The 22965-nt window shown below is 47.6% G+C and overlaps 1 protein-coding gene and 1 long non-coding RNA gene across 2 annotated transcripts in view; one reads left to right on the plus strand and one right to left on the minus strand.

The window, feature by feature from the left end:
- The first annotated feature begins 1015 nt into the window (after window positions 1-1015).
- Window positions 1016-10354, plus strand: LOC128349819 (uncharacterized). The gene is made up of 3 exons (XR_008319012.1): window positions 1016-1086; window positions 8627-8725; window positions 10272-10354. It is a non-coding gene; the product is annotated as an uncharacterized LOC128349819 (long non-coding RNA).
- A 1513-nt stretch (window positions 10355-11867) lies between these two features.
- The window catches only part of GALNT14 (polypeptide N-acetylgalactosaminyltransferase 14), a 373865-nt gene continuing 362767 nt past the window's right edge, over window positions 11868-22965 (minus strand). Inside the window, exons 14-15 of the mRNA XM_053306849.1 lie at window positions 16836-16955; window positions 11868-14129 (exon numbers count right to left, since the gene is read on the minus strand). Of these exons, the coding sequence (XP_053162824.1) occupies window positions 13971-14129; window positions 16836-16955 (279 nt within the window). The 3' untranslated portion in view covers window positions 11868-13970. The remainder of the gene's footprint in view (window positions 14130-16835; window positions 16956-22965) is intronic.

Here is a 22965-nt window from a genome sequence, read left to right on the forward strand (position 1 = left end):
AGAAGACAAAACACAACCAAAAGAGGACCTCCTAGGACCCCCTCCCATGTACGGTAAGCTTGGTTTGAACTGGACTGTAAACAAATAAGTTCTACAGAGCTGTTGCTTATACGTGAGTTACTGCCATCTTGAAACAAGATGGCAGATAACAATAAAAAATATCCGCATCCAGTTCCCCTAGAACTCCCTCCTATCTACTGCAATTTTGGTTCCATCAGACTGTAAACACTGAAGCTATTAAAGGAACAAACACACACACAGAGATGTGGTTATTTCCTAAGCTTTCTTCTCTCTAGAAAATAGGCAAATAACCTGGCTTTCCTTAAATCGAGCAAATTGGAGCCTGAAAGCGAGATCTCCACTGACCAGTAGCATCCCTGCTGTCTTTTTTTACGCTTCAAAGGAGAGTAGGGAGGACCTATAGGTCCTGTCTTTAGGACCTATTGTGACCCCCCCACCCCACCCCATGGACTGTAGTAAGCAAGACAAATCTCTGTCATTTGTGCATACAGAATGTAGGAACTAGCCTGGAAGTATAAAACACCTATCTGGGCCTTTCCCGCTCCCTGGTCAATTGGCAATCCTAGTAGGAATCAGGGATGGGGTGGGTACAAATTACCCCCAACTTTATCACCTTGTGCTCTTGTGGTACATCCAACCCACTTGGTCATGTAAATGACTGATATCTTACTTATTCTGTATCCTGCCTTTCATTCAGGCGCGTAACAACGATCGGGCAAGGGGAGACGGTTGTCTGGGGGCCCCACTGCCTGGAGGGGCCCCCCAGGGGCACCTCACGTGACTCCCCATTGCCCCCTGCCCAGCCCCAAGGCCCCTCAGCCACTTGCCCTCTTCGCCGTCTCTCCTGCTTGTTCTGCTGGCCCGCAATGGAAGCAGCAGGCAAGCTGCAAAGAGCTCCTTTTCTCCCGCCTCTCAGCTGATCGGCGGGTGGGCGGGGCTTCCACGGAGGTCTGGTGTAGGCCTCTGTGAAGCCTGAACTCGAGTAGGGCCCAAGCCAGCCAGGAAGGAGGAGGCAGCCAGAGTGGTCACCACTGTTCTCTGCAGCAGAAGACCCCCTGCTGCCAGGTAGAGTGTGAACTCCTTTTTGTGGTTACCTTCCCCGCCCCCCCTGGATATATAGGCATCTGCTTGCCATAGGGCTTTGATATGGGGGGGGGGAGGGACTGAGAAGTCTCTGACTATTTATTTTTAAACAGCTTGGAAAATTTGCTGGCTTAAAAAAAACTATCTAAAAAGTCCTGTAAGTGGCTTGTTTCATGGCAGAAAATTACAAAAACTTCTGGAAGAAACAGTATTATATTTATTTTATTCGTTCATTTATAAATGCACTTATGTTCAAGTTGTTTTACAACCCAGAAGGTCTGAGTGAGAACTGTGAAGCATGTCTTGTGCTTTTATTTTATTTTTCTTGTGTGTGAACTGCTCCCCAATAACTTGCAGGGACTTCAGGGTAAATCTGACCAACATGTGAATGCAGCACCTCCATTCCAGAGGAGAGGTGTGTAAAAGGGCTTTAAAAGCCTCCTGTGAAAAACCTCCTGGAATCGAACTTGACTGAATTTGTTCAGAATTCTGAGAAAACAAACATAGGTTCACCCTGCATGGTTGAAAGTCTCCTTTGCTAATCTGCAGCGAGGGGGCCATTTTAATCATTCATCTTTCTAGTGTGTTCTAGGCATTAAAAGTAAAACAAATGTATAGTACTCAATGTATATCACTATATATTGTGACGTGTGCGTGTGTGTATTCAGTGAAATGTATTTCCAGGCAGCATACTTATTTTGGAATATCAGACTTAAATCCTTGGGGGCCTGGGGTGTGCGGAGGCCCTGGACTTTGAGGCGCTGGGGGCCCATTTTAAAATCTTGTCTCTGGGCCCACTCCAACCTTGCTACGCCCCTGCTTTCATTCAAATTCCAAGGCAGCATATACATGAAACAATAGAAACAGACAATAGAAAAAACAAAACAAAATAACAATATAAAACACCAGATTTTTTAAAAAGTTAAAACAATTTTCTGGGGAGCAGCAGTAGCAAGTATGAGACGAGTATGTTTTTAGCACATGCCAAGATGTCAGCAGTAAGGGGGCAAGCAGGATCTGCTGATGGACAGTCCACAGGGAATTTTTGCTAGGAATTATTTGAAAAACACTCTCAGTTAAACTGCTCCTCTGAATGCAATGAGTGCTCTAATCTGCCCTGCTTTGCAATGGAGTGTTGGGAGGGGGAAACCACACTATCTTAAAATCTAATTATAGTTCTTCCTGCTTTCATCAAGTTGATTATAAAAGTCATGCTCTTCACCCAGATCATTAAAACCTTTTGTCCACTGCCCCCACTCTGCCAGTAGTAACATCCTTTTCAGGAGTAGAGGGTGATTTCTCTCTGGCCTTTTCATTGTCAGAGATGAACCGTATGTTTTGGCAGGCCCACAATCATTCAAGGAGCGCTCTGTCAATGTTGCAAGCCAAAATATTAGAATTCAGGGTCATCTAGTGAAATGATTGGCAGCAAGCTTAGTGCAGAAAGAAGGCCGTAATTCATCACAAGACACCTAATTATCTCATGAAATTCATTGCTGCAACATTTTTGTGTGGCCGTTAACGTGAAACCATTATAAGGATTAGATTAATTCATAAAGGTTTATCAGTGGGCATTAGCCAAGACAGCTTAAAATGGGACATCCATGCAATACAGCCCTTAATTCCGGATTTTTGGCACAAACAAGATGGTGTGGTTGCCTCTGTCGTGCACTGTGAAGGGGAACAAGGCAGAAAAAGCTTTGAGCAGTGAGTGGAAAAGCTAGAATTATGACTTTTAAGAGTAACTATTTGGACAGGCCAGAAGAAAAATAAAGAAAAGGCAAAGAACAGGTGGTTACTGAAATCTTAGGAAGATATACATAAGGCAAACTCATCTCACCTTAATGAGAGTTGTGCCAGAGAGCAATTGTGCTGCATTCTCCTACTGTATGAGAAGTCTCATGCTAGCAAGCCAGTGGTCCATCTACCGTAATATAGGCACAGCTGCTCATGTGGAGCACCAGGATTTGTGTGGATCCTGGCACTCCCACCCAGCCTAACCCCTCTCCTAAGCTCCGTTCTTAGCCAAGGTTAAGGGAACAAGTGCTCCCTTAACCTGGCTGCCAGAATTGTGTGAGAGGTGGCCATCTAGAGTGCCTGTTTGATGGGTGATCCCAGCAGTGCATCATGTTCATGGCATAGCATGCTTGTGATGCAGCACGGATTGTCTGGGAGTGCGGTCCATGCTCCCAGCAGCATTTTTGTGCTCATCGGAGGGGAAGGTGATTTTGAGCAGCCGCCCTGCGCTGGTTGTATAAATGGCCCTGATGTGTTGGAATTAGCCCAGACTCAAACCAGGAGATTGCTGAGCCCTATTCAGACATTCTGTTGTACCTGAGGTCAGATGTCTGTACACACATACATACCTTTGTGTGCATGTCTGTACATGTGTTCACTGTAAAAATGAATCGGGGTACAGGGCCCCCCCCCAGATGTAGGGCACATCTAGGAAGTGTACAGCTGTACATGCATTGAACATCATGTGTGAATAACAGTATGTGCATGCGGATCTGTCCATGTGCATACTGCACACAGATTATAGGTGCATAGAACAGAATGGGTGAATAAGGCTAGTGCATTTGGGCATTCTTGTCCATAGCCCTGTTCAGCCATTTATATTGTATTTGTGTATAGATGTCTGTGCACATATACAAGTCATTTTTGTGTAAATGACTGTGCATGCATTCAGTTTATAAGTGAACCTGGGCACAGTCTGCTTTCCCATTACATACAGGAAATGTACTGCTGAATGTGCATTCAACATAATGTGTGAATAACTGTATGATGATGATGATTTTACATTTATATCCCGCTCTTCCTCCAAGTTGCCCAGAGCAGTGTACTACATACTCAAGTTCCTCCTCACAACAACCCTGTGAAGTAGGTTAGGCTGGGAGAGAAGTGACTGGCCCAGAGTCACCCAGCTAGTCTCATGACTGAATGGGGATTTGAACTCGGGTCTCCCTGGTCCTAGTCCAGCACTCTAACCACTACACCACACTGGTTCTCTGTGCATATCGATCTGAATGCATGTACAATGCACACAGATTGTACATGCGTTGGAATGTAACATGTGACTAGGGCTCTGGTCTGGGTACTCTTTGTTACAAACCACTTGAAGCTGCAGAGGCTTCACCCTTTTTCGCCTGGTTTCATGGGCTTCCCTGGGTTGCTTTCCTGTCCAAACAAAGCATTCCTTGATCCGAAGCACAATCTGAGTCTCACTCATCTGACTGCAAACAAGATTCTCTGAACTCCTGCTTGTTTCAGCTTCACCTCCCAGTTCATGCAGCACATCTCTGGGTCACACCACCAAGTATCCTGAGCATTATAACAAGATTATGAAATATGATACCCAAGTTCTGAGCTGGAGCAAATAAGCTCATTGAGTTATCTCATGGATGGGTAGAGATCAGATCGGCTGTAAGAATATCCCTTTATTGTGCCACTTGTTATTCATGGTAGGGCAAAAATGGTTTCAAAGGTGATACCAGGTATATCTCCTTGCATTGAATGTACTTTATACAGACCAAATTGGTTTTTGCTTCAGACAACTCTTGCAGAGGAAAATCAATTTTGGGTTACAATGGCTTTGATCTTTCAAGCTAAAGATCCATTGCAAATGTGCTAAGTGGCTAGGATAGACGGCTTCTGCATAGATGGGATGTGTAAAGCAGGCGTTCAGATCAAGGCTTAGCTTTGAATCCTTTTAATAAACAGCCACAAATCTTGTCAGCTGTTCTTAGTTCAAGCTCCCAAATGGATATTGTCCTGAATAAGCAGCTTGTTTCATGTGGTGACAGTAGCCATGGGGCTGGTTAAAGAAAAATGTAGCTTTCTGTTTACAAACTACTCTTGTTTTGGCATATATGATCTCCCATATATGAGCTTTATGGCTGAATGTTTCCATCCAGAGTGTTTTACAATGAAGCTATTCTCATGACCAGCAAAAACAGGGCTTGAGGTCTGAAGGCGGGGTTAGCACTCCCGTGTGAAACCTCGGCAAGCTCTCAAACAGGGCTCTTTCAAAAGAGGGTCACCCAGTTCCCAGCCCCTCCTCTAAAACCAGGTTTACCAAGCAGGGGAGGTTGCCTACCCCCTCCCAGTACTCGTGTGAAGCCACAGAACTTTCGGAGCTACCATAGAGCCTGCGTATCAGAGTGGGCTGCAAAGTAGCAGAAGTTTGCTTGGGGAAAGCCTGTCCAGCAAAGAACACTGAGCTTCCTTAAAGTGGCAGGCACCTTGCAAATGAGCCCAAGGGAAAATATGAACATAGGAAGCTGCCTTCCACTGAATCAGACCATTGGTCCATCCAGCTTAGCTGACCCTGCACAGAGCATCTGTGCAGTCTTGCACTGAGCCTGTGGCATCTCACCCCCACAACGCTCTCACTCACTCTCGCCGCCCCCACAATGCTCTTGCTTGCTCTCGCTGCCCCCACAATGCTGTCACTCTCTCTCACCACCCCCACAACTCTCTCACTTGCTTTTGCCGCCCCCCACAACTCTCTCGCTCGTTCTCACCACCCCCACAATGCTCTCACTCTCTCTCCCCCCCCCACTGAAACTCTTTTGCCCTCTCTCGCCGCCGCTGCAAGACTCTTGCCCGCTCTCTCCCCCCCGCAAGTCTCTCTCTCGCGCTCTCTGTCCTCCGTCTTTCTATCTCTGTCCCAAAGTCCTTGCTTCCCCCTGCCACTGCCAGGGACTGTCACCTGCTCGCCTGACAGCCTCCAAGCTCCCTGACGCTTCACGCCACAGCTCAGCCAACCGTCTGCCACCCACAGCCCCCAGAGCCAATTGTCCAGCTCCCTAAGCTGCCCCCAGCCTCCGAGCTCCCTGCTGCTTCACAGTGCCCCCGATCCAACTGTCAAACTGCTTTCCAGCCACCCCGCAGGGTGCAGGGCCCGTCTTGAAGAATTAATAATATAGAATATCCCTCTCTTCCTCCAAGGGGCCCAGAGCAGTGTACTACATACTCAAGTTCCTCCTCACAACAACCCTGTGAAGTAGGTCAGGCTGAGAGTGAAGTGACTGGCCCAGAGTCACCCAGCAAGTCTCATGGCTGAATGGGGATTTTTGTGTTCCTTCCTGTCCCCTGCAAGTCACTGGACGAGAGCATGAGTGTCCCTGCCCTTGCCTGCAGCTGCCCTTGCCTGCAGCATGGTGTAGTGGTTAGGGTGCTGGACTAGGGCTGGGGAGACCCGAGTTCCAATCCCCATTCAGCCATGAAACTTGCTGGGTGACTTGCTGGGTAAGAAGAAGCCTGCAGTAGGGCGGCAGCATCAAAGGAGAGAGCAGCTGCCATGTGGAGAATGGCTTCCATTAGCGGGGACCCACCAGTGCTCCCCTCCCAGAGGTAGCAGGGCCAGTGCACACAGCAAAGAGTGTTCCTTGCCTGTGGGTGACATTTTGGCACAAAAAGGCACAGGAGGAGCTCAATGCAGCAGCCGTGCAGGTGTTTGGCTTCAGGCACTGCTGTCTGCACACGCTCTGAAACACTGTAATCCATGTGAATTTCCCCTTCGAGGAAAGATGCTGGGTCCAATTTCTTGGAACATAGCCCCCCTTATTTGTGTTAGCCTGCCCAATGGGCACTCGTGCCTGAGGAGAGAGTTGTATGGACAGTGAAACCTCGGGTCCTTTGGTAGGGGGATAGGCATGACTGCAGGGTGTTGCAGGATGGCATGACAGGGTGAGCTTTGTGGAGAGATAAGGCTGCTTCTTCTCAAGGGAGGTGTAGATGGGTGGAGTGCAGAAGGATGGGTGCCAAGGGGCACCACTGATAGGGTGATGCGAGTGTGGAGGAACTGCTTGCTAACTTGCCTGCTCATTCACTTGCCTGTCTGCTCGTTTGCCCCCTCCCCACCACTTGCATGCTTGTGCGCCCCTCCCCGCCCACTTGTTCACTCTCTTGCCCCCTCTCAGCCCTCTCCCCAAGGCCCCAGCCCCAAACATGTGCCCCTCATTCTGGCAATGAAATGTTGGCAACCCCAATATGTATTTGCTTTCATGTGTAGAGTGCGTGTGCCTGCTCTGGTGTGACATGAGTCCTGCACACCAAGGGGAATGGTGGGGTGGGGTGGGGGGCTGGAGCCAGCTCCCGTGGTGGCAGGGTGGTGGTGGAACAGGAGTGACTGTGACCGCTAGATTGACAAACTCTCCACGCAAGGGTCACGGAGGTGGATGGTCAGCCCAGCAGCCGCTCCCGCTCTGCCCGCCACTGCCCTGGTGGAGGGGGGGGGGAGCAGTGTGCACATGGTGACTGGGATACTTGCAAAGTGTTTCGGCCTCATAGTGGCAATGGCAGCGGTGGCGGGGGGCTTGCAGTGGCTGCAGGTGGCTCAGCGGCGGGCAGAGCAGCTCCTACACCCACTCGCCTGGTAATGTGAGTGGCGTCTGTGCACGTGCAGAGGACCAAAATGGGTTGCAGATTAAATTCCCTGTTATTTGGGAGGCTGCCAGGGAGTGGCAGTGGCAGATTGATGTGGAGGCAGAGTCTCCACTTGGCTACAGTGGCAGTGGGGGAGCAAGGGGGGGTTCTTACCGTCTACACACACTATACAGTGGGATGGGGGGACCATGGAGGCCACAGCTGTGGGGCGGGTGGGGGCGGGGCAGGTTCCCCCTTCTGCCTTCCCAAACCATGCTGTTGTATGGTGGAATGGGGCGATGGGGGCTGCCACAGCAAGAGTGAAGGGGGTGGTGGCACATGTGGCAAGGAGGACAGGTGCACATTCCCCATTGCCTGCTTGTCTACCCATCCACTGTGATGGGGGGGGCAACTGGACAGGGGTGATAGGAGACACATCTCATCGCCCTTGCCCCCAGCTTAGTGCCTGGGCTAGTTGTGGGGCCCCGATTGTTCTCACCGGCATCTGGCAACTGCTCCAGGGGGCATCTGCTATGTTCCTCCTGGATCTGGGGTGTGTGTTGGGGTTTGTGTGTGTTCACGTTGGCTATTCCTTTGCTGGCAGCTGCAGCTGCTCTCTTCTCTCTCCTGCCTTGTTGTGAGCAGGGAGTTTTGGCCATGGGGACGGAGTTCAGTGCCTTTGACAGTGCTGCAGTTGCCAGGGGAGGGTTAACTGAGGCTGCCAATCAGGGAGCAGCAAAGACGGACTGCAGCTTGGAGCCCTCTGAGTGGTCTCCTTGGGTCCTGTGCTTGCCCCGTCCACTCAGGGAACTGCTGTTGCGAGGGGCAGGGTTGGAGGACCAACAATGCTACTTGTGGCTGGCAAACCTTAAAATGTTAATCATCTGTCGCTCACACTCCTTGCCGGGTCTGCAGCACATACCCGCCTGTTTGCTATGAGGTAAAAATAGGGTTCTATCTGCTTTCAGAAGGTAACCCTATTTTCTGCTCGTCTGAATAGCTTTATTGTCTTATTGGATGCTGAATGTTGGATGACATAAAGCTTTTTAGGATGCTTTATTTTGAAAGAAGATTGTTTCCCCCCTGCTTGCACTCAACTCTGAGTTCGTATTTATACATGGAGGGTGATTCACACAAGCATTTCTTTCTGTAGACAAATTCTCTCAGGTTGATCTTCCCAAGTAATTTTGGTGTCAAGATGTCTTCTGAATGTTCCAGTGTAAGTCAAGACTGGCACAGCTAAGATTTAAAAGTAAGTGGTCAAGGAGTCTGAGCAGCTACAAGACTGACTGCAAATGTGCTAAGTAGTTAGGAGAGGAGGCTTCTGCATATGCCTACATCTCCTAAAACAGAAACCTTCTAGTGACTTGTGAGATCATATGTGGTGACTAGAGCTTTTGGTCTTGGGAGAGTGGATTCAAATCCACACTCAGATGTGAAGCTTACTGGGTAATTCTGATCACCCAAATTTGGGCCTTAAACTGTAGGTTAAGAGAGAGAGAGTGCTCTTACCCTAAACCAGGGTTCTCAAACTTGGGTCCCTGGATGTTGTTGAACTACAATTCCCATAATTCCCAGGAAGCTCCAGCATGCCCTGCATGAGCGCGCAGGGCATGCTGGCAAGACCCCCTGGAGCTGGGAAGCGGCTTTTCGCCTCCCCTCTGGGGGTCTCCTTGTGAGTAGCCACGGAGCGGAGCAGCGCAGTGGCTACTCACGATAAAAAAAAACCCGGGTTTGTGGAGCACTTGCTCCGCAAACCCGGTTTTAGGGGAGGGGTACTTGAGCGGGTTACCTGCTCTAGAACCATCGGGCTCACAGCCGAGCCCGGTGGTTCTCACGATTTCAGAAATTGGGCTAGCGGAGGCTAGCCCGATTTTCTGCAATCGTGATAATAACCTCCATGTGTCTTTTAATGAAACATGCATGCAGTTGCTCAAGAGCGCTATTGCAGAAATGCACAAAATGGTGCAAATAAAGGTGGAAATAATGGCCATCCATAATGGACAGCAATTGGAAATAATGGCCACCCATCATGTAACTGTGCACGCACAATTTTTGCATTTGCACAAGAGAGCTCTTGCACAACTGTGCAACATTTCATTAGAAGACACACAGGATGTTGCATAGAATGTCAGCCACTGCCTTTAAATCCTTGGAAAACAGTTACAAAGCAAATATAATACATTGAAAAAACAGATTTAAAAAAAACAAAGTGGTTGCAAGCTACCGAACCTTAGTGATAGAGAAGAAAATAAATATAAATAATTCAAAAAATTAATAGCAGCGCTCATGCAGGACTGCCTTAAATCACAGTGGGGACTGATGGAAAACGAATAGCTTTGTGACAGATAAACAAACCACATTACAATATACAGTACTGTGTGTGCCATTTTCCTCTTTATATCTTTTACTTTTTTTCTCATTAGTGTACACATGATTTGGGTCCAGAATTCCAAGCACACTTCCTTTCAACTAAATTGCATTATGCCTGGGGCCTATATCATTAAAGTAATTTATCTACCGAAGCTCACTTTAAAGGCAGCATTAGCCTTTACCCTTCTATTCACATTTCTGGATGGTTTGCTTCCCAAGTTTGAACAGCACCAAGGATTCCATCTGAAATATATTTCAAACCAGAAGGCCAGAGCTAGCACGAATATTTAGACATGTGTAATTTGCACATCATTTCCATGAACCTGGTGGCCATGTTTAATTAACTCTTCTTATGTTAAACTGTTATGCTCAAATAAGACAAAATAAACAGCCTTTAAAGAATCTCAAAATATATGTTCCTCTAGGCTGATTCACACCACCATTTTTGATAAGGAAAAATACACCAGAAAGCAACTTTCCCTTTCAAACTTCATGTGGAAAAGCCCCGTGAAAGGCAAGTATATGGTAGAAAGGCACATTTTCATATTCTGACAATAAGTATAAAAACCCATTGTGATTTTAATTTCTCAAAAAAGAAAAGAAAGAAAGAAAATAAGTTTTGTTTTCCGTGTCTGTATTCTGTACAGTGGCCAACATCCTAACACTGCACTTGTGTGAGGACATCATTATGCAATCACAAGACAAATAAGCTTGTGAATATCACAAGACCGCCCTGAGACATTTTGGAAGGGCGGTATACAAATCAAATCAAATCAAATCATAAATAAATGCCCTAGCTAGTTGCAGGAAGTCTGGAGCTTCTGTGTTGCATGCCTCATATGCTTTGCTGGGAACTTTGAACAAGAGTGCAATTCTGAAAATCCCCATGACTTTGCACAGCTACATAATCTTCTTGCACTGTCACAACTTTGTGGTGCAAGCATGGCATTAAACTGGATGTCAGCCTGTATTTGCCATCATATATTTAGTTGTGTTGTTATCTTTGCACCATGAGGACTAGATGAATTTTTGAAAAAGAATGAAAGATGGGCTTCTCACAGCTGCGATAGAAGACTGGAAGCTGAGGAATAAATTGAGAATCCCCATTCACAGGAAAATATAGCCTTCAGCACCCACTGAATGGCCAGGAGGCTGAAGGAACAGGGTTAGGGAACCAATAAAGCATGTGTGTGTGTGTGTAGGAGGATGTGTTGCGCAAACTGTTTTGAGAGGGAAGTCTTCATGCTATTGGATGGGAAAGTGTCAATCCTTTGCATTGTGCTTAGCTTGAAGAGATAGCTTCCGTAAGCTGTCACCCCATACTTGGGAAAACCACATTTCCCAGGGTCCCTGGCATCTGAGATACAATTATTTCAGCTCTCCAGATTTTTCTTGTTGCTGTTGCTAAGTTTTTCATGAAAGGGAAGAGGAAGAGGTAGGAAAGGGCTCAGGGCCTCACATGGAAATTTGTGGGGAGATGTGGGGGTGAAGAAGGTGTTTGGTCCGCATTGCACTCCCAATGAATGCAAGAAGATTTCAGAATTTCAGAAAGGGATCGTGGGTGGGGGATATTTTCTGATTGGGCCAAAGTAGTTCATATTAGCTGAGACCATTCTGAACCAGGACAAATGAAGTTTGCTTGTCATTAACACTGAATGCTGCCATTTTAAAGAAAACTGATCTCCATTTTGCAAATGTGAAAGTTCCCTTAGAGATCTTCATATGCTACACCCAGAGCATGGCCCAGCACCTTGCCACTTTCAGGTCTCTGAAAATCAGTCTTGGGTTTCCAGTCATCTCAAGTGTTTAGTCATGTAACTGGAGGATGGGGAGATCAACAGACCTCTACAGCAGCACAACTGGTGTTATAATTAGCAAGGTGGGCCATTTGTCCATTATGAGTGAGGCTGCCAAAGATGTTTTAAATACATGTGCTCCCCTCTTCCACGTACCAGTGCAATATGCTAGCACAAGATTCTATATTATGACTACTGGAAGAAAGAAAACACAAGACAGTGGTCTTCAAATAGCAAAATATTACTTTTATGCTGTATGTCAAAATTCCCCCTATTCCAAGGTTTTTAAATAGTGAGAGTACACATTACAGTTACAGAAGATCACCAGGTGATTTTAGGTTCATCTGAGATCCCTTGAGACAGGGAAAGGAACAGTGTTATCAGCCCTCTCGTATAGTAATCATGACTGTCAATCTCGCACAACACACATGGGCTGGATCTCATTGATCAGTGAGTAGATCATGGTAGGATAAAGCTGGCATTGCCTACAGCAGTGAACCCAAGTCTGATTCATAATTGGGCTATTTCCCCAGACATCTGGTACTAGACGGATTTTAAATTGCGATATGGGTTTGGAATGCTGCTTACATATTTCAGACTGTTCAAGTCCATACTCCGGACCAGGAGACCAGGTAATGCCAGAATCAGATCTCTTCATTGATAGGTACAATACATTCATTTTTCTATGCTGCTATGGTGTCTGGGCAAACATTTGTACCATTTTTTGTGCTTCAAAAAGTTAACCAGAGACTACAATGGTACTGAAAAAATGGCCTAGAACTACAGGCAACACTAGCTCTACCTCGGCCATTTTCAATTATCTGGAAACCTGGTTCAAGTACTGCACAGTCCACCAATGGTCTAAGGGAGAGGGGAATCATGGGAGCTCTGCTTCACCGGCAATGATGAAGCCAGGAGCCTCGGAGGCTGCTGCACATGTGCAAGCAGCGGTGGTGTCTTTTTGACTAGAATGCCACTACAAGGACGCATCTCCCTTAGACTGATGGTGGGCTGCGCAGTAGGTGAGCCACTATATTTGGTACCCTGTCATAGTCACCTCATATCTTCAATCTTAATGGTGTAGTTGTAGGACAGAGAGTTCCAACAGGACAGCAACATAGTCAGTGCTATAAGTTGGCAAGTCAGGCTGCTTGCTAATGGGATCATCAAGTGGAGGGTGCTGCCATTCTTTCTTTGCACAGGGCAGTGGGAAAATCAGTGGCAGTGTAAGTATCCCCCCCCCCGCCAGATCCCCCTGCATCTCAACTCTAGAGGAGTGTGAGGGACAGTGCTCAAAGTGGGTGGGATATGATCCCACCTCTTCTCAGGCGGACTTAAAACCATTCTACTTATTTTCAATGGGCCTGACTGAGTCTGGCCTAGTTTGAAATCAAACCATTCCACTTCAAGCACTGGCAAGGAGGAGGACTGGGCATGGGGCTCTGTGCAAAGTGAGAGTGCCCCCTCTGTCCCTTGCCACCCATTATCAGCTGTGGGGGGACTAATGATCTCTGGCCCAGGGTTGTCCCGAATCCTGGAGGGACCTTGTGTATTAGACAGTGTGGTGTAAACATTTCCCTTTCTTGTACACACCCGTTATCAGAACTTGACCACACTTCTCAGACAGCAACACAGAGTCACTCTCTCTCTCTCTCTCTCTCTCACACACACACACACACACACACACACCACAGTCATTTTCTCACTTTCACCCTACAGTCATATACAGTATCTAGTACACAACTACATGGATCAATACAAATTATCATGTGCAATATAGCTTAGCTCCAGCATCCGTCCAGAGATGTGCTCAGTTACATAAATCAAAAGTGCAAGATTGGTTGGCCTTTGCTGCTCATTCCCAGCACGTCCCATTCTGTGCTCCTGTAAGACTTGGTTTCTCCCTTCCCCACCGTTCTCCTGCCTGAAGTTGCTCTCCCACTTATTTTACGACATTTTCCTCTCACCTTGGCAATGGGGACAATCACTTCCACATTTACCAACTTAAGCAGGCTCCATTCTCAAAAACGAGAAGAGGATCTTCTTCTGCTTCAATTACAGATGAGGGTTGCTGAAAGGTCTTCCCAGACTGAGTTGTGCAGTTCTTAACTATGGATGTATGGCCTTGCTGGGCATGATTACGGCTGTGGCTCTCAGAGCCAGCACTTATGTGCTTTTTTCAACCAAAGCACAGTTGTATGTCCTTATTCTTTGGCTTCTGCCCCACTCTGAGGCAAGCCCCACCCCACCCCAAGCTTGGAGAACAGCCTTGGCTGTTCCTGACAATGCTCCTCCTGGCTGAGTCGGTTAGCGCATTGCCAGATGTGGTCAAGACATCACCATCTCCCACCGCTGGCTCATGGCTGTGCTCTCGCAAGGATTAATAACGACCTCTCTCATGTTCTCGTTGGTGTCTCCCACCATTTCCGTGTCCAGGCAGTAACGGGTGGCCATGTGCTCAATGTGAGAACCAACTTTGTTCCATCGCTTTGGAGAGAGAAAGGAGAAATACAAAGAGATCAAATTCAGCCTGCCCTGAAAAACGTGCTCCACTGAGCTATTGTAATTGTACACTGTAAAAGGTGAGATGTGGAGCAATGGCATGGCCATTACGACATCCCTCTACTTTTGGTTCATGGTCAACAGCATGTTTATAGCTGGGTGAGCTGGAGGCAGCCTTAGAGTAGAATAGGCATTCCAAGCCTTGGGTCCACGGACGTTGTTGGGCTACAACTCCCATCATTCCCAGCCACAATGCCATTCTGGGGACCCACGGTAGGAAGCTCCTTAAGTTCACAACCTTCAGGACTGCAGTGAAGTACTCACACCAATAGAGACCAAGTCAAAATTAGCGTAAGAGTTAGTAATAACAGCAGCAATTCCTTTAGCTTAAAGCAGTCTGTTTTAAGCTAAATGAATGGCTCTTCCACGTTCATGAAGTAGGAAATGTTCAGGATGTTCTACAAAGTTAAACTACAGAAAAAGAGAGACATAAGTCCCATGGTGCTGTGAAATTGTTTATTGCAGCCCGATATGTATTGTCCGAAGCCTTCTACAGGGACAAACTAAAACACATAATAAAATATTTGAATGATTAAAATATGCAAATTCTGAATACTTAAACAATAACAACAATGGAACAACCTATTATAAAAATTATGATCATTATACACTTACATATATTCCAATGAAACCCTGTCATACAAAACCAACTTCTCCACAAACAGGTAAAAGCCTAAGGAGTAATTTGAAATAAAAACTTGGTTTAACAAAAACAAGAAGAATTGTTATTCTTGGAAATGTTGTTTCTGTGTATAATGATCATAATTTTTATAATAGGTTGTTCCATTGTTTTGTTTTTTTAAGTATTCAGAATTTGCATATTTTAATCATTCAAATATTTCATTATGTGTTTTAGTTCGCTCCAGAAGGCTTCGGCTGGTACGCGTTGGGCTATAAACAATTTCGCAGCATCGTGGGACTTTGGTCTCCCTTTTTCTGTATTTTGACTGTGTGCTTTTTGGTTTTTTTCATTTCTTCTTCTACAAAGTTAAGCCCCATCTTGGAAAGTATAAAGACCATGGCAGCAACTTCAGAGCAAAATTCATGCATCTCTGTGTAAAACATTCATCTCACATGAGTGAAAACTCCAAACATTATATAAGGAAAATCCATTTATTGTTATCCTGAGCAATGCCAAGGTTCTGACCGAATCAACTGCCACCCAGTTGCCTGCCTCCAAACTCCTTCTTTCCCTCCTGCTCTCCTCCCCTCCTCCAGCCTGCAGTAGTTCCTCCTTCCCCACGCTCACCCCTGCTTTCCGAGGGAGGAAAGTGTAATTGGCTGCTGCAACAATGGTACTGGCAGAGAAAGGACCGTCAGCAGCCCCTTCTTCATACTGGATCCTCACAGACTTTAGAAGGCGTGTGGGGCAAGGAGGGACAGCCCACTGCCTCCCCTCCTTTGTCTGCACCCCTTGCAAAAGAGACCCTCCTGTGAGAGTCAGATCCTTAGAAACATAAGTGTTTAACCAAACTTTTGCTTGAGGTTTTAATGGTTGTAATTGGTTTTGTCTTGACTGATTTAATTGGGTGGGGTTTTTTTTGGTGGACTGCCATGAGATGGCATAAATTGGTAGTGTAAAAATGCAATAACATAAGTAAACAAGTGTCTTGTCGCAGGTAAAGCCAATGTCTTATGACAGTCTCCTGATCATTATGTGTCAAAAGATGTCTTTCACAGACATCTTTGCCTCATGGCTGCAGTACTGACCAGAAAACAGGACTATGGGGTTGGTTTTGGTGATGACTCTCATATGTGCTTGAGACACTTTGGTGGGATAATACTGAGAAAACGAGGCTATTCCCATGATCAGGCGAAATCGGGCTAGGGGAGCCTAGCCCAATTTCGCTTGACCATGAGAATCACCGGGCTCGCAGGCGATGGTGGCCTCCAAGCCGTTAACACTCTTAAGTAACCCTCCCCTAAGTCCAGGTTAGCAGAGCGAGCGCTCCACTAACCCGGGCTCTACGATCGTGAGTTGCCGTAGACCACCGACCGGGAGGCTTAAAAGCAGCCTCCCGGCGCAGGGGTCTCTCCAGCATGCCCTGTGCGCTCGCGCAGGACATGCTGGAGCTTCTGGGGGCCACACGGCCCCCGATCCCTCCAGCCTCCGCTGGCTCCGTAATGGATCCGGCAGTCATGTGGGCAGCCAGTTCGGCCGCCCGGAGCAGACTGACTGCTCGTTTGCGGGGAGAGCAGGCTTAGCCCGTTCTCCCTGCAAACCCCATCCAGGCTCTTCTCACTGATCATGAGAAGAGCCTCAGTATGTCATCTCACTGACAGAAGAGTATATAGTAAGACAGGGGCTCATATACTGTGCAGGGAAAAGTGGGCAGGTTGAGCCTGTGCCCCTGCGCGCATGTAAGTAAGTGCCACTGATGGGGCTGCGCCACAGGGCAGAAGTGCTCTGCAAAAAGGACTCTGTGTGTGCAGTTACATGATGCCCATTACTTCCAATAGGCACTGAATTTCACAACTTATGGCGGATTGGGGCTGCCCCAGAGTGCAGTCCAATCAGCGGTGCTTACACATGCACAGGGGTGTTGGCTCAACCCGCCCACGTCCCCTTGTGCGGTGTGTGAGCCAGAGAGTTTTCATTCTCCAAATCTGTTAAAGAAAGAACAGCCTCACCTGCTTGCCATCCCCTTCTTTGCAAGGTAAGAGCACTACCTGGGAACCTGGGAAAAGGGTCTGTATGGACAAGCACAGCTTCTGGTGACGGACTTGCTGGTTGTAAGTATATGTCCATTCCTGAAACAAAGGAAAAGGCATCAAACACCAACCTCGTTATTCTGAATGCATCTCTTTCCTCATCCCTCTTATGTTACACAGCTGCCATCTCTCTGCATGCTCAGATCAACCCCCCCCCCAAAAAACACTTCTTCAACCCTTCCTTTCCATCTATTCATAATTTTTCTTCTACTAAATCCCTTTCCCTTTTGACCTCCCCTGATGTGGGCTTTGCTCAACTCATCCCGTTTATCCATGTCCCAGTGACCTTCTCTTTAGGCCAAATAACCTGAGCCACACTTAGGAAAGGTTCAGATAAGGAAAGCAGCCTAAGTCTGCATCCTGCTGTGTCCCCCCCACCCCCGCCTTACTGCTCTGTTCATGTCCATTGCCATTGTGGTGGATTTAAACCACGTCTTTGTGGGCTGTTCAAATCTAGAGATGGCTGGTGAATCACTATTCAACCAGCATTTGAAACCAAGATGCAGCTCTGGTTTCAAATGCTGGTTTCATCATGGGTTGAGTCAAAGCTGCGGCGTAAACAAATCAGGCTATTGACATCATAGCTAAGCAACAGAGCCAAGGAAGTAAAAAGAGGGGGAGGATGAAATGTACGGCTCAGGCAGCTTTATGACCAAATCAGCTATTGAGGCTATTCTCACGATGGGGGAGAACCGGGCGAAGGGAGCACAGCACGGTTCTCCCCCATCGTGAGAACCACTGGGCTTGAGGTTGAGCCTGTTGGTTCTACGGCAGGTAGCCTGCCTAAAAACTCATCCCCTTAAACCAGGTTAATGGAGCAAGCGCTCCGTTAACCTGATTTTTTTAGTTGTGAGACGCTGCGGTGCATTTTTGCACTGTAGCAACTCATGAGGAGACACCTGACCAGGAGGCTAAAACAAGCCTCCTAGCCTTGGGGATCTCCCCAGAATGCCTCGTGCACTTGTGCGGGATGTTCTGGGACTTCCAAGAAGTGGGCAGACCCAAATCACATAGCCCTTACTGGCTCTGTCACGGAGCCGGTAATCATGTGGGCAGCCGATCCGGCCATCTAGGGCTAAGAGCCTGCTTGTGTGCAGGGAGAGAGGGCTAAGCCTGTTCTCCCTGCAGAAGCCCTCATTGCACTTCACACTAATCATGTGAAGCACCTCATTGGTTATTTGGTTGCCTGAAACCACCCAATGGACCGGGTCTCACGATCAGTGAGACCCGGTTCCTAGTGGTGAGCGGGAAGAGTGGGCTAAGCCCGCTCTCCCCGCTCACGAGCGGGCAGGGAGCCCTGGGCAGCCCGATCGGCCACCCACACGATGGCTGCGAGCCCGGTGGTTCCGACGATCACAAAAATCGGGCTAGGATTTTCCTAGCCCGATTTTTGTGATCGTAAGAATAGCCCCACTATGTTTATTGTTAATCAAGGCTCATCGTGAATGTGCATGTGATGAACCAGCCATCTCAGCATATTTGAACTAGTCCCAATTCTTGGCTTGTCTGCCACCTAAGACACTTGGAAGTCATCACTTCGTCATCTATGCCCTTTCCACACTTCCATAATACTGCCTTCTTTTAATTCTCCTCCTGTCAGTTTAACCTCTATCTCTCAAGTACTGGTACTCTTCCTTCTCATTCCCCCTGCTCTAAAAGGGTCCTTGCAAGAGTCAGTCCTTAGTTTCCACATTTTTCTCTCATTCTTGTTACTCTACATGCTCTAATTAGTTTACATAATTCTTTATCTTGACAACTCCCAAATCTGTGACTTAGTTTCTTGCCTCTCCTTCTTGTCCAACCATTTCTCTATACTAGAGTTGACATTACGAATACAAATACAATATTTATATACCGCATTTCAACAGAAGTTCCCAAAGCGGTTTACATAGATATAAACAATCAATCAAACAAATACATAAAATGGCTCTCTGTCCCCAAAGGGCTCAAAATCTTAACCATCTAGTCTAGACATTTACTCCTGGAGTTCTACATTATTTATATTATTATATTGATATCCCACCTTCCATCGTAGAACTCAAGGTGGCTTGAATGAGGTTCCTAGACAATCACTCTTACAGGAACTGACCAGAGCTAGACCTACTTAGCTTTAACAAGCTGGCTGTATCACATGCTGTCTGATGCCCTGCATCTGGGCACTGTTTTGATTCAGTCAAGATGGAGGTACTGTTGGTTGAAGGGGTTACAACTTTTAGGAACATAGGAAGTTGCCATATACTGAGTCAGACCATAGGTCCATCTTGCTCAGTATTGTCCACACAGAGGTGGTTCTCACAATCAGTGGGAACTGCCAGAAGGGGTTAGGCGGGGAGAGCGGGCTTAGCCCACTCTTCCCACAGACAAGTGCCCACAGAGCCCTGGGTGGCCGGATCGGCTGCCCACACGACTGCTGGCTCAATCACGGAGCTGGAGGGGGCTGCGGGGATTGGGGGCCATGCGGCCCCTGGAAGTTCCAGCATGCCCTGCTGGAGAGACCCCCGAGCCGGGAGGCTGCTTTTTAGCCTCTCGGTTGGGGGTCTACGTGTGAGTTGCCGCAGCGTGGAGCTGCACCGCAGCAACACATGATCTGGAAGCCCGGGTTAGTGGAGAGCTCGCTCTGCTAACCTGGGCTTAGGGGAGGGTAACCTTAGCGGGTTTCCCGCTTTGGTGAGACCAGGCTCGGCTGCTAGCCCGGTGGTTCTCATGTGTGGGTGAAATCGGGCTAGGCTCCCTTAGCCCAATTTTGCCCAATCAGGAGAATCGTCTCACAGACTGGCAGTGGATTCTCCGAGGTTGCAAGCAGGAGTCTCTCTCAGACCTGTCTTGGAGATGCCAGGGAAGGAACTTGGAACCTAGATGCTCTTCCTGGAGCGGCTCCATCCCAAGGGGAATACCTTTCAGTGCTCACACTTCTAGTCTCCCTTTCATATGCAACCAGGGCAGACCCTGCTTAGCTTTAAGGGACAAGTCATGCTTGCTACCACAAGACCAGCTCTCTTCTCTGTTCTCATCTGTTGGATGGGGATGTACTCTCTGTAAGAGAACAGCTTTGCAGCATGGGGGTGTTCCTAGATCTGGCAGTTCTTCTGGGTGCTAAGATGGGAGCAGTGTCAAGGAGTGCTTTTCATCAACTCCATTCAGTAAGTCATTTATTATTTATTATTTAATACATTTATATACTACCCAAAACATAAGTTCTCTGGGCGGTTTACAGATTTAGGACTGGGTCTCACGATCAGTGAGACCCGGTTTCTACGGGTGAGTGGGAAGAGCGGGCTAAGCCCGTTCTCCCCGCTCATGAGCAGGCAGGGAGATCGGCCACCCACATGATGGCTGGCCCCGTGACGGAGCCGGCAGGGGGTGGGGGGAGTGGGGGCCGTGCGCCCCCCGCGCGCTCCAGTATGCCCTGAGTGAGCGCGCAGGGCATACGGGGGAGACCCCCGGCCGGGGGTCTACTCATGAGTAGGCACGGCGCAAAGGCCTGCTGCGGCTACTCATGATCGTAAAAAGCAGGTTTGCTGGAGCGCTTGCTCCGCAAACCTGCTTTTTACCAGTGGTTCTCGAGCGGGTTACCCGCTCAAGAACCACCAGGCTCAGCTGCGAGCCTGGTGGTTCTTACGACCAACAAAAACCGGGCTAGGCTCTGCTAGCCCGATTTTTGTTGATCGTGAGAAGCGCCCCTAAATGTTTTAATTGTTCTTTGTGTTTTAAAATTGCAATCCGCCCAGAGATCTATATATAAGGTGGTATAAAAATGCATTAAACAAAATAACTAACTAACTAAAATAAAGATGACAGCAGAGGAAACTGAGCAAGGGTGAAACAAGGTCACAGTGGAGGTGGCTGTCCCCCCCCCCTTTAGCAAACGACATCCATGTACAGTATATTTCCATATTTTTATCTGGGACTGCCATCTGGTTTTCATCTGATTAAATGGCAGGAGAGGGGATGGGTACATCGCCAGCCGAAGACAGCCATACGAAAGCCAGCCAAAGATGAGACTTTAAATTATTTCTTGAATTCATTATGATGCTGAGGAACAGTGACAGGTGTCACCTTGAATGATGTTAAAGCCATGAAAAATAGTCCCAAGCCTCTTTCGGCATTAATGTAGCTGTGTTTTCTATGGAAAACAGTTAGCATATGAAATGAGTCACTATTTGGAGCATGAACTGCTGAAGTGCACCCCCACCTCTATTTTCTCCATGGCCTTTCACACCACATACAGGATTTCAACACTTTTCAGGAGTCTTGTTTTCTGACAAGGTGCAACTGCATTTGCTGCTTCACTACCTGAATCCTTCCACTACACACATGAAAGGATGTCTCAGTGCCCCTTCGTGTGTCTGGTGCATTAAGAAGCCAGTGAAGAATCTTCATCGCCCTGAAGATGCATCAGCAAGAATTTGTGGTGGAGTGGGGGAGTCAGATGGAGAAATGGTTGGTTTGCATTGATATCTATTACTCTGGCTAACTGGGCACAGCAGCACCTTTCAAAGTGGGGCTCTCTTATATTTGGCAAAGGGGGAGCAACTATTCCTATTAATTCCAGGATAGGGCCTCTCCCACTGACTACTGCTGATTTCTCCCTTGTGTTTCCTCTTAGATTGTGTTCCTTTACGACAAGGACACACTGTGCTCCAACTGGAACCAGAAAATTCAGTTGGAACCTCTTGAAAGTGAGCCAGTCCCTATCTGCATAACACTAGCCACATTTGCATGTAACACCAAGCCGGACTTGAATGGGGCAGAGGTTGGAATCCATGCACGTCCGAATGCATGAAACCGCAATTTTGTGGCAAAGGTGACTTGCAGTTTTCCTCACCAGACTCCATCTTGAACTTTCAGTTTGTAGTGTGTTTTGCTGCTCCAACATGAGGTTTGGAGGTGGCAGTGTTATGTCTGAATGCAGACATGGACATAACTGGAGGTTCATTCAGTTTTTTGGAACTTAAATCATAGAGAGGGTGGCCCAGACCCACCCAGGAATGTGCCTGCTCCCTGCCTGCAATGATTCTCGCTGGCTGCTTCTCCGAGCACTTGCCCCACCCTGTCTCCATGCTTCTCAAGCTGTTGCCCAGCAACAGGGATGCCGCCTTGTCCCAGCCCAAGCGTCTAAGCTTGAGAGTGAGATGAGTTTGATCTGCCTGTTCTGGATGGGGTGTCACTCCCTGGAAGGAACAGGTATGCACAACAGAGTTGCCAGAACCTAAGGGGTATACTCGTGGGTCAAATGGGCTGTAAGCCAGAATTTGGCTTTTTAAAAGCCAAATCTGGCCACCTAGATGCACACTGGGGGTGCTTCTGGATCCAAGCCTCTCCCAGGTGTCCCAGGTTGAGGAAGTGGCCAGAAGTGCCTTCTATTAGCTTCAGCTGATATGCCAGCTGCGTCCATTTCTTGAGATAAATGACCTCAGAACAGTGGTACATATAATGGTAACCTCCAGAATGGATTTCTGCAATGCACTCTATGTGGGTCCGCCCTTGTGTGTAGTCCAGACACTACAATTGGTACAGAATGCGGCAGCCAGATTGGTCTCTGGGTCATCTTGGAGAGACCATATTACTCCTGTACTGAAAGATCTACACTGGCTGCCAATAGGTTTCCGGGCAAAATGCAAGGTGCTGGTTCTAACCTATAAAGCCCTAAACAGCTTGGGCCCTGGGTATTTAAGAGGAAAAAATGAGTCCTTTTAAAAGTTGTCAGAGATGGGGAGGCTCTTATCTCAGCAGGGAGTGCATTCCAGTGTCTTCGGACAGCAACAGAGAAGGCCCGTCCCTGTGTAGCCACCAGATGGGCTGATGGCAACTGCAGACAAACTTCTCCAGGTGATCTCAATGGGTGATGGGACTCATGGTGAAGAAGATGTTCTCTTACCCTGGGCCTAAGCTGTTTAGGGTTTTATAGGTTATAACCAGCCCAGAAACTTATTGGTCACCAGTGTAGTTCATATATTGCTGACTTAGGTTAGTCAGGAGTTTTCTTGCGCTGTGATGTACATTCTGATGCCTGAGCACTGCAATATGCATGAATTCTCCTTCATTTGCC

This window comes from Hemicordylus capensis, chromosome 1 (genome assembly GCF_027244095.1).
Source record: "Hemicordylus capensis ecotype Gifberg chromosome 1, rHemCap1.1.pri, whole genome shotgun sequence".
Classification (NCBI taxonomy): Eukaryota; Metazoa; Chordata; class Lepidosauria; order Squamata; family Cordylidae; genus Hemicordylus; species Hemicordylus capensis.